At 39.0% G+C, this 11,370-nt stretch overlaps 1 protein-coding gene across 7 annotated transcripts in view; it reads left to right on the top strand.

Annotated features, from left to right (window-relative positions):
* Positions 1-4,687, top strand: part of RNF38 (ring finger protein 38) — a gene marked incomplete at its 5' end in the record, with an annotated part of 122,984 nt that extends 118,297 nt beyond the window's left edge. For all 7 annotated transcript variants that reach the window (XM_082843208.1, XM_082843209.1, XM_082843212.1 and 4 more), the window contains one exon: positions 1,268-4,687. In XM_082843208.1, the coding sequence (XP_082699334.1) occupies positions 1,268-1,330 (63 nt within the window). In that variant the 3' untranslated portion in view covers positions 1,331-4,687. The remainder of the gene's footprint in view (positions 1-1,267) is intronic.
* Positions 4,688-11,370: the final 6,683 nt, after the last annotated feature.

Genomic DNA, 11,370 nt, shown 5'->3' on the forward strand with positions numbered 1-11,370 from the left:
AAAGACCAGTAGAAATGAACTACAATCATCAGTGTGGGAGTGATTGAGCAAAATCTGAAAATGGGTTTTCTGTCCTTGATAATCAATATGTCCTAACTTTCTTCTAAGAGTTTAGAGGGGACCTCACTGGAGGTTCTTTGTCAGAGATTTACATGAGAAATAAACCTCTAGTGCTTTTACGTAATTCTGACCATTTTCTCCTTTGTGTATATGGGTCGGGGGGAGTCCAGAGACACAAATTCTAATAGTATGCCAGGGTGAAATTATTTCAGGGACTTCTTATTTTCTATTTTTTATAATAGTAGGATAAAAATGTGATGAAGTAAAATAATTTAGTAAACTTAATGGTTTGTTTTAGATTATTCTGAGTAGGAGATGATAATACTGGCTTAGATAACTTCACGGTTGGTGAGGAAGACAGATGAGTTAAAATAGAATCAGTCCTCTGTGTGAGCACAGATTAAGGGTACCCAGTTTAGTCCAAACTGAATCCTGAAGGCAAAGAGTCTAGACATTTTAGAAAAATGAGGTTATTATATATGCATAGCCCTGACATGTGAGAACAGAGAATGACCAGAAAATCACGGGTTCCATGTGGCTGATGGCTAGAGTGTGAGGGAGAGAGGCAAGAGAAGAGAGGGGTTCAGAGGTAAAACCAGGAGCCAGCTTATTGCAAAGTCACTGTGAAGTGTGCGGGAGTTTGGACTTGATCCTGAAAACATGTGAGAGGATATGTTTTAGAAAGATCACGGCCACAGTTTGGAGAATGGAATAGAGATAATTTCTGAGAGACAGAGAGATGAAATACGGATGTTCTGGGCCAGATGGAGGAGAAACAGTAGAAGTTGGATGAAAAGAAGAGTACTTGATTTGAGAGCTATCATAATGTAAAAATGAGAGTATTTGATGAAAAATGCTTCGTAGAACGTAAGAGAGCAGGTGTTGCTTAATGTTTCTGATTTTAGCAGCACAGCCAATGGTAGTGCCATTTGTTGAGATGGAGTTTTAAGCCAGTTATTAAATTTGTCTAAACTGGTGATGGGTAGTTTTGTCTGTATGTTGAAACGGACCTATTAAAAAATTATTCATAGGCTATTGTTTTTGAGGTTTGTGGAGTATATTTTGAAAGATTAAATGATTGCTTTGTACCTTCTTAAAGAAACAAAGAATGTAAAAACTATGTGGAAGGTAAAAATAGTTCTATTGCTTTTAATATGTTTCACCGTATAAGTCAAAATTCAAACAAGTTTTCTCTTCTGTGTTTCAGGCAAATCGTACTTGCCCAATCTGCCGAGCTGATGCTTCAGAAGTGCATCGGGATTCAGAATGACCAACTTAAGAGCACAAATTTAATTTGGGTGTTCCTTATCACATGTATATATGGACTATCCATTGAACTTAATCTGTGTGGCTTCCAGCCCTCCCTTTACCAAAAGGGTCAATGGACCTTTCTTTGCACTGTGTGACTTAATCAACTATAAAAGCTTACAATTAGTCTTCACAATTATGGGATTGTTATACTAACCGTGTGATTGGAACTCCAAAGACTTTTTCTTTAGCTTAATTTTGTGTGTGCACTAACATTCCCTGGTTTTCGTGTGATCATTCCGAGTGTTGCTGCAAGATTACAGTGGACGTGATCTTTTAGCATGTGCTTTTATAAAAAGTGGTAGCTCCAGATGATATAGCAATCTACCTTATATAGAGCCTTCAGAAACTGTGAGTGGAAATGAATGCAGCGTATGACTGTTGGTGATAAATGTATCTGTGTGTGTGTGAGAGAGAATGTGTGAAACTACTTGTGTGAGGGCATGGTAGCTCAAGTGTGTATGAGATCCTGTATACCAGCATGTACCAAGAGTGTGTGTGTAGTTTTAATTATGCTGCAATGTATAATCTGGTGTGTTATTTAAACAGCACTAGTACTGTACACTGGTTTTTTCCCTTGTGTTTGCTGTTGCACACTGATTGATAAGGGTGCATCAATTATAAGCATTGAATACTCCATCCCCTTCCCTCCCAATGAATGGAATGAGAAAAGCCTTCTTCCTTTGCTTCAGGCAGCTGTCACCTTCTCTTCGTTGGTGATCCCACGTGGGTCACTTAAGGAAAAAAGTGTAACAGATTCTCACTCCATGAACCTGATAGTTTCATTCTGTTGTGAAAAAGAAATTTTTAAATCTCCAACTTGCTGTTTCCAAAAAGAAGGTGCAATATCATACATCATCAATTAGCAATATTAGCATTTCAATCAATGATTTGAATGTTGATACTCTCTTGTTTTCCCTTTACCTTTCCAGTAAGCTTCTTACCGGAAGTACTTGTGATTTTTTTTTTTTAATGTTTAGATTTGTAGTCTATTCTGAAGATATTTGAGTAATATATTTCTAAGAAATACCACTGGTCCCATGAAGTCTCACCTCCTCTACTTCCACCAGAACAAAATCTGTTAACTCAGCTTGACTTCTGATATGTTCTTTGTTCAAGCTCCCATAGGCAACTAAATTGTTTTCAGAAAACTATATTTCTGTCCTGCCAAGCTCCAGTTCTGAAAGTTGTCTAGTTCTTTTCCCCTCAGTAAATGTGCTTCTCATCGAAATCCTCATTTCCAGGATAGATCAAGTGCTGTGACAGCTCAAGTTCTTTAGACCTGATGTGCTTTGATGTTTTATTGCTTTTCTTTTTAATTTTTGTTTGAATGAGAAAAAGATTAATTTAACAGGTGTCCAGAATACTTGCAGTATAAATGAAGATTTGATTTTTGTATAAAAAATAATGCTGTAAAACAGGAATTGACCTTCATTTAGTTGATCTGAAAATAATACATAGCTGTGTGGGTTTTTTTAACAGGTTCATTGAGCATAATTCAGATTGTTTAAAATCATTTTTCCAGCAATGTTTGGATTCCTCTCTCATTCTTCTAGTGTGCTCAACATTGCCTCTTCCTGCAGTTGATGTCCTTGCTCTGTTTGCAGTAGCACAAGCTGCATAACTCCAGTCGGGACTGTAATGACTTGCTGCCAGCCTCACTCAGCTTTCAGTTGGCTCTGTGTCCATTTTCTACTCAGTGTTAACTACTTGTTACTGCCGTGCTACTTGCCTTCCCTTGAAGACTCTATAAGCTCATCACAGCTTAGAGTTCAGTAAAGTCAATTCACACAGAAGCACAATTTTGCCCTTTTCCAGACACTGTTGCCTCTATTTAGTCATACAAGTAGGATTTTGTGTACCTTCTGTTTGCCCCTGTATTTGTCAGTGCATCAGAAATACATCTAAACAGTGGTAAAATGCACGTTACTTTTAAATCATTAGAATATCCTCCACCTGTTCCTGATGAATCAAGTGTGTTAAAGACCAAAATTATTGGCGTAATAATCAGCTACATTACAAATCACGTATAGTTTAATCTTTATTTTTTTTAATTAAGAAATCATGTTTAAAATGGCAAAAGCCCATCTTATACATAGACTTTTATATAGCTGCAAAAAATTTATATCTGTACAGATCTAACATAACACTACTACACTCAGTATTCATTTTATTGAAGCATGCAAGTAAAGCACTTTTTCTAATTTATATAGATACCTAATTAACAAGGCACATTGTACTAATGACTAGGAAAAGTAGCTCTTTCCTCCCTCCCTCTGACGAATTCTTAATACCCCTTTTACATTAAAATTTTGAGAGGTTGTTGGCAATTTAGGAGGCAGCAGGGTCTATTTTGGTAAAATCCTGAATGAATTGTTGCACTCTCGTGACTGATCTGTCTTTGGGAATGTCTTCTTTGCATGGGGCTCTTAAGGATGTGTGCAGACTTGCTTATTAAGTGGTTAGTGCATATTAGGAGCATACGTGCATGTGTTCTGAACCAGCTTAGACTAGACTAGCCACAGTGAGCAACTTTGTGGCTAGCAGAAGAGAAAGAACAGTTGATTCATACCCAGCTGTTGACACCTTGGGTGATACACCAGATAGCAGGCAGATGTTGGTTTGTTGCCTTCTTCCTCTTTCCTCCTAAAACAATTTTGGCTTTACCACCTTAACTCTGCTGTGTTTTTTGTTTTTCTATGCATGAATTACCATCTTTGTTTGTTTGTTTTTAGCTCCCCCTCTTCCCCAAACAGAACAAAACAAAAAACAAGTCCTCCAGGTATCAAGATCTCATTAGGATTTTCTGTCCTGAATTTTTTTGAGCAAAATCTGGAAAACATGAAAGCATATTTAGATTTTATACACTCTCTGAAATGTGATTTGTTAAGATTCTTATATTTGGGCCTCTTATAACATTTTGAAAGAGATCTACCAACTCACTTATGAGAATATTTTTCACAGATATCTTTAGGCCTGTTAGAAAGCTATTTTCCCCCTGTTGGTACATTTGGTTACCTCATTTTGCTGTTTCTTTCAGATTATGAAAGCTTACAGGGGTGTATCTTTGGAATCATTTGCTGAGTCATTTCCTCAAATCATACTCCATTGTATCAGTTAACATAGTTTTAAATGTACGTATTATAAATATCTGTAACCAAATCATTTGAAGGCTTGATAAATTTTTAACAAAGTTTGTACATTTTTTATGAAAGTTACTAGTAATGCTTTACTAAGTAGTGCAATGAATTTTTATTTTTAATCCCTGTGCCCAATTTTGGAGTTGAGAGGGTTGTTGGTAATAAATGTATGATGTACACTTAAAACATTCGGTTGTGTTTGGTGTTACTGTGTTAGGGAAGGGTAGGGGTTGTGTATGTTTGGAGGGAGGGGTGTAGAGAGGGATTCTCACAGGAAGATAGAGCTCTTGAGCGACTAGCAGCCAGATTTAACTTTTAGGCAGTAATTCAGATTTTTGTTTCTGTGTTTGTGTATAAACAACTTAGAAACATAAAAGCAACTTGCATTGTAACTCATATGGTACATATTTATATCTTTACAAAGGCCAAGAAGATAGCTTGAGTGTAGGCATACACATGGTGTATAAGCTTATTGAACATTAAGGTTACATAAGTGGGCAGCTAGATTTCTTTCTGTGTATGTCAACTATAAGATGTAGGAAATAAGAGTACAAAAGATAATTGGGGGAGATGCAAGAGGGAGGAGATACAGGGATATATGTATATGTATAGCTGATTCACTTTGTTATAAAGCAGAAACTAACACACATTGTAAAGCAATTATACTCCAATAAAGATGTTTAAAAAAATAAACTATGGAAACCAAAAAAAAAGATAATTGGGCAGATTTGTTCACATTAGCTATGTCTGACCTAGTCAATATAATATGGAAAGAGGAGCCTCTGCTTATCATTTTCCATACATGTTTGTGTAATTGCTTTCCTTTGACTAAAAAAGGAAGAAAGTAAAGCAGTCTATATATATGCTGAAAGTAGAAGTAAAATACCAAAAAAAAAAATGAGGCTAATAGATCCCAATTCTCACTCTTTCAGGAAGCAGTCCTTTGGCTTAAGGTGATACCCTCAGCCTGGCTCCAGTCCTCCCTTGACAGAAGCATTCAGAAAAGGGACTAAGTCCTGATTGTTGCCCTCATTTTCCCAGCATACTTGAAAGAGTGAGTGTTTGTGTTGGACTTTGAATGACTCAAAACTTGTACTGTCTTACTGCAGAAGCATTTACTGCCCAGTCAGTACCTACGCACTCTCTCCCATCCCCCTTCCTACAATAAGGCAGCGAGGCCCGTGCAGCTGGGTTTGACCAAAGGACTATAAGCTTAGGCCATGGGGGAGCATTTAAAAGCTAGCTGTCTTTTCCTCTGCCATGTTGATGGCATCCCTGGATCCTGAGCCACTGTCTGGAAGAGAGCTGTCCTAGAAAGCCACTGGACTCCACAGATTTTCTGCTAACAATAAGTAGAGGTCCTTAAACTACCCTTCATCAGGACTTCATCTTTGCCAGTTTATTTCCCCCCTTTACAAGTCTTTTTAGTCTTATTCTAACTACATTTTGATAATACTGATCCTCAAATGTGCCAATTAAACATCACTGGCTACAGTTAACTTTTACTAGATCACAAGATCTGATTTGCACCACAGGATAAAATTCTTCTGAATGTTTGTGGTCAGATCACTATCAAATGTTTCAAGTCTCCTGTGTGCTTCAGACTAATGAACTGTATAAACAAGGATGTCCAATAGAAGTGTAATTAGCCACATACATAATTTTTTAAATTTTAGTGGCTATGTTAAAAAATAAAAAACAGTTTTTAAAAAATATATTCAACCTAGCATACCCAAAATATTTCAATATGTAGTCAGTATAAAAGATTATTGAGATAACTTTGTATTTTCTCGTACCAAGTCTTTTAATCCAGTGTATAAATTGTATTTACAATACATCTCAATTTAGCTACATTTCAAATGCTCAAATAGCCACATGTGGATGGTGGCTACCATGTTGGACAGGACAGACCTAGATGCCAGGTTATCTGGTTTCCAACTAATTGAAGGTTACTCTTGATATCCCAAGGCTTCTTAATGTTTTCATTGCATGCCTTTATAAACTACAGTATGATTAGAAATATGTTACTCTTTGTGGAGTTGAATGTAACTTGTTGCTATATTCAATACATAAATACGTAAAAATCAGACTTAGTTCCTGTGAACATCGTATATAGCTTCCCTGGCTAACATTCAAGAACAAAGTTCCTTGTTTGTCAGTTAATTCCCAAATCAAACATTTGCTTATAGCACCTTCAGGATTCATACCTGTTTAAAAGATTAACTTGCCAATCAGAAAATTGGGCATTCTGAAGAGAGTAAGAAACTTTGAACCCACACGGAGAGGGTGGGGTGGATCCCAGCTGAGATTGCTTTACATACAGTGCACATGCTCTTAACCTTTTTCATGTGGCTATCTCTTGCCTCCCAAACTGGCAGGAGATGTAGGAATAAGAAAGATTTGAAGAAAAAAAAATGAACATAGTGACAGCAAGGGATACTGAATGTCATCTTATATTTTGGAAATGTGCTGCAGAATCAGTATGGATGTTTTCTCACTACAAAGAGGGAGAGAATTAGGAGGAAGGAACCCACATTCCCTTCAGACCTCTGATTCTTGGTCTACACATGGAAACAAAGTATAGCGGCTGGTTAATAGAAGGACCTACAGCCCACACCCAGCACTCTGCCAGTACCCAACCAGGTACACAGTAAATGTGTTTACCAGCTGCCTTCTTAGCCTCCCTTTCAGTGTTAGAATCCCTTCCCCACAGCACTCCCTTAATAGGGCTTAATAAGAGATTCTAAAGCAGCCTCCCTCTTCCCACTACCACAGTACTTTCAGGTTTAGATGAGAATAAGCTTTATATTATCCAGCCTTCTTGGTAGTTATTATCTTTTAATAAAGAAGAGTTCTCCAAACATGTGCCAAGTAGGTTTCTGACAGTGCCAACGTAATCCTGGTAATAATAGACATTTCTGTAGTCAGTGCAAGCAACATGGTGTCCACATGTTTTAGTTCTTTTTCTCCCCTTCTGCTTTTGGATATGTTCATACTGGACTTCAGCTAAATCAGAGAACAATAACCTTGCCTCCATTACCAAAACAAAGCCAGCCTTGCCAAGAAAAAAATGTACCTCAATCTATGGCGATTCAGGCTCAGAATGCCCCAGTTTGGTATCAGTGAGGAGGAACATAGATTGCATTTACTCTAATTCCACAATATCTAAAAGAAACTTGGATCCTCTATCTAATCCAAGCTACTAAATTTTAGTTGGAGCAAATCAGAAAGGAAAAAGTGCAAGGTCAGTCAATTCCTGTTTCCCACAAAATAAGGAGAGATCCAAGTCCTTCCTAAGGAGTCTGCTATGAACAGACTATGCTACCCAAGTTTTTATTAAGCACCAGCTTAGGCCAGGCAGCTTCAGAATCAGGAGGTCTTAATGTTTTAGTTTTCTATGACTGCCGCAACAAATTTCCACAAATTTGGTGACTTAGAACAAATTTAATCTCTCAGCTTTTGGGCCAGAAATTCAAAATCGGTGTTGGCAGCCTTGTTTTACCCTGGAGGCTCCGAGTGAGAATCTTCCGTGCTTCTTTCTCCTTGGAGTTCTTCGGCCTGTAGACACGAAACTCCAGTCTCTGCCTGTCTATACATGGGTCTTCACGTCTCCCCTGCATCTCTGTGTGTCTTCAACTGAATGGAAGTCCCCACACCTCTACATAGAAGTCAGCTATAGGGGTACCTCCAAGGGAAAGCCAGGTTTGTCCAATCTCAGTAAATTTTTTGAATCTGTTTCAATGAACTCAAAATTCCAGAATTTCTTTTCTTTTTTTTTTTACAATTTATTATTTTATTTTTGGCTGTGTTGGGTCTTCGTTGCTGCGCACGGGCTTTCTCTAGTTGCGGTGGGCAGGGACTACTCTTCGTTGGTGGTGCGTGGGCTTCTCACTGTGGTGGCTTCTCTTGTTGCAGAGCACGGGCTCTAGGCGCGTGGGCTTCAATAGTTGTGGCAGGTGGGCTCAGTAGTTGTGGCTCGAGGGCTCTAGAGCACAGGCTCAGTAGTTGTGGTGCACGGGCTTAGTTGCTCCGCGGCATGTGGGATTTTCCCGGACCAGGGCTCGAACCTGTGTCCCCTGCATTGGCAGGCAGATTCTTAACCACTGCACCACAAGGGAAGTCCCCCAGAATTTCTTGTAAAGCATGACCAAAATAATTTTGACTTGGAAAGTGTTGAAGGGGCTCCTTCCTTTATCTTCAGTTCATTCTTGCAGCCAAAGATAAACCTCAGTCATGCTCTCACAGATTGATTCAGAGTAGCACAGCTTCCTAGTATATCCATGAAATTGACTGTGAGAGTTCAATATGAAATGTACCGTCAGGTAAGTGAACAATTAGCAATTTTTTTTAAAGGGGGAGTGAATAAATAGGAACAAGCCTGCATTCTATGTCCCAGGTGTACGATTTGATCCATGAGGGTTCCTTTGTTGAATCAAAATCTGTTGAACCTTGAAAACATTATGGTAAGTGAAAGAAGCCAGATGAAAGGCCACATATGGTATGATTCCATTTATGTGAAATGTTAAAGGCAGATCTGTAGACACAGAAAGTAGATTAGCAGTTGACTAGGCTGACTTAGGAGGGTTGGGGGTGACAGCCAAGGAGTATGGGTTTCTTCTTGGGGTAATGAAAGTATTCTGAAATTGTGATGGGTGCACAATTCTGTGAATATATTGAAAGCCATTGAATTGTACACTTTAAATGGGTGAACTGTATGTGAATTATATCTCAATAAAGCTGTTTTTCAAAAACACAACACAATACCCATCAGAATGTCTATAATTAAGAAGATTAACAATACCATGTGTTGGTGAGGACATGAAGCAAAGGGAATTCTCATACACTGTTGATGAGAATATAAGTTGGGACAACCGAGTTAGAAAACTGCTTGATAGTATCTACTAAAGCTAAGCATATCCTATAACCCAGTAATTTCTCTCCTAGGTATACACCAAACAGAAATGAATACACAAAAATTACGTACAAGAATGTTCACAGCAGACTCTAATAGCCCCAAACTGGAAACAACCCAAATTTTTACCAACTACTGAATTGATAAATTATGGTTGATTTTTGCAATGGTTTTTAGAACAGCAGAGAGAATAAAGTACAAATACACAGAGCAACATGGATGAATCTCAACGAATATATTGAATAAGACACAAAAGAATACATACTGATCATTCCAATTATTGAAATTTCAAAGTCAAGCAAAATGGGTCTAGGCCATGAGAAGGCCTGACAGTGGTTATCCTTGGCAGCAGTGGTAGTGACTGAAAGGAGCAGAGGGCACAAGGGGCATCTGGGCTGTTAGGAATTTTCTGTTTGTTAATCTATGTGCTTCTTTGCACAGTGGTTCTATTTGAGAAATTAATTGTAATCTATGCTTACAATTTGTTCAGTTTTCTGTATATATCATTTTATGAACTTTACTTTAAAAATAAATGGTAGGTCCCACTCTGTGACCCTTTGGTAGAAGCACATGTATACAATGCACGTGGACAAATGAATTTTTATCTTTTTTTTTTTTTTTTTTTTTTGCCACATGGCTTGCAGGATCTTAGTTCCTCGACCAGGGATTGAACCAGGGCCCACCTAACTGCTGGACCACCGCCAGGGAACTCCAAATTTTTGTCATATTAAATGAGCCATACCAGGTACATCAATACCCCCAATGTTGCATCACATAAAACTTAAGCTCCCCAAATTAAACACTTCCCCATCCCAAAACATCTGTGTTTTGAATTTGCTTTTTAAGTTAAACAGAAAGTGTGAGAGCAGCAACAATATTTCCAGAATATTGCCTCCATGCTAATAAAAGGTAAGTATTTAAGCATGACATCTACACCAGGGGGCACTGTTGTACAAAACCAGGTTCCAAATAAAAGCCTTTTAATGTACAGGTCAGGACTGATGTGGTTATAAACATCCAAAATCTGTTTTAATGTTGCTTTTATTTACAGAAAGCATACATTAAAAAAATCTGTTTCCCCGAATAGTACAGGATCACTACAGCTAAAAGACTCCTTTCTTCAAGTGCCTTTGGCTGTTACAGTCCTCTTCTCACTCCCATCTTCCTGTTTCTCTCTTGAGTTTCTTCTCTCTCCTGTCTCTCTGAGTTTCTTTGGCCTGCAGCTTTAATATCAGGGCTCCCTAGGACACGTCCCTCACCCTCTGGTTTTCTCATTCCGCACCCTTTCTCTTGAGTGACCGCATCCTGTCCTACTGATTCAACTGATCAGTCCTCATGACCCAGAGATTCACATCTCCGGTCCCAGCTTCTCTCCAGAGTTTCTGCCTACTGAACATTTCCTCCTGATCTTCCGCCTCCCCGTTCCGAACAGCCCACAGGCACTCAAACTCAGTGCATCCAAATGTGAACTTATCAGATTTCCCCCAAACTTGTTTCTCCTCCTGCATTCTCTGTTTCCACTGCTGACCCCACCACCCACCCAAATAACGCAGCCAGAAACAGGGAAGTCGTCCCTGACTCATCCATCTTGTGCCTCTGTGACGTCTAATCAGTCTCCCCTTTGTCTCCTTCCCTTCCTCCACATCCCCCTAGTTCAGGTTCCATCATCTGCCTTTACAAGCTCTTGCTTCCAGCTATGCACCCCACCCCCTCATATTCAGACCTCTCCACAGCCTCCAAAACGAGTCCTTCAAAGTATTAATCTGGCTCCCTTCACCCCCATCCCCACCCATAGCCTCAAACCCTTAAAAGGCTCTCATTGCCTGCAGGACACAGTCCAAGCTTACAGCAGGAGCCCCTCTCCAACAAAAGCCCCATTTCAGTCTGCTGCTGACTGTGGTCCCAGCCTCAATGCTCAAGACCCCTTTGCCTTGTAACTTACCCTCTAAC

This window comes from Leucopleurus acutus (genome assembly GCF_964270905.1).
Source record: "Leucopleurus acutus genome assembly, chromosome: 7".
Lineage (NCBI taxonomy): Eukaryota > Metazoa > Chordata > Mammalia > Artiodactyla > Delphinidae > Leucopleurus > Leucopleurus acutus.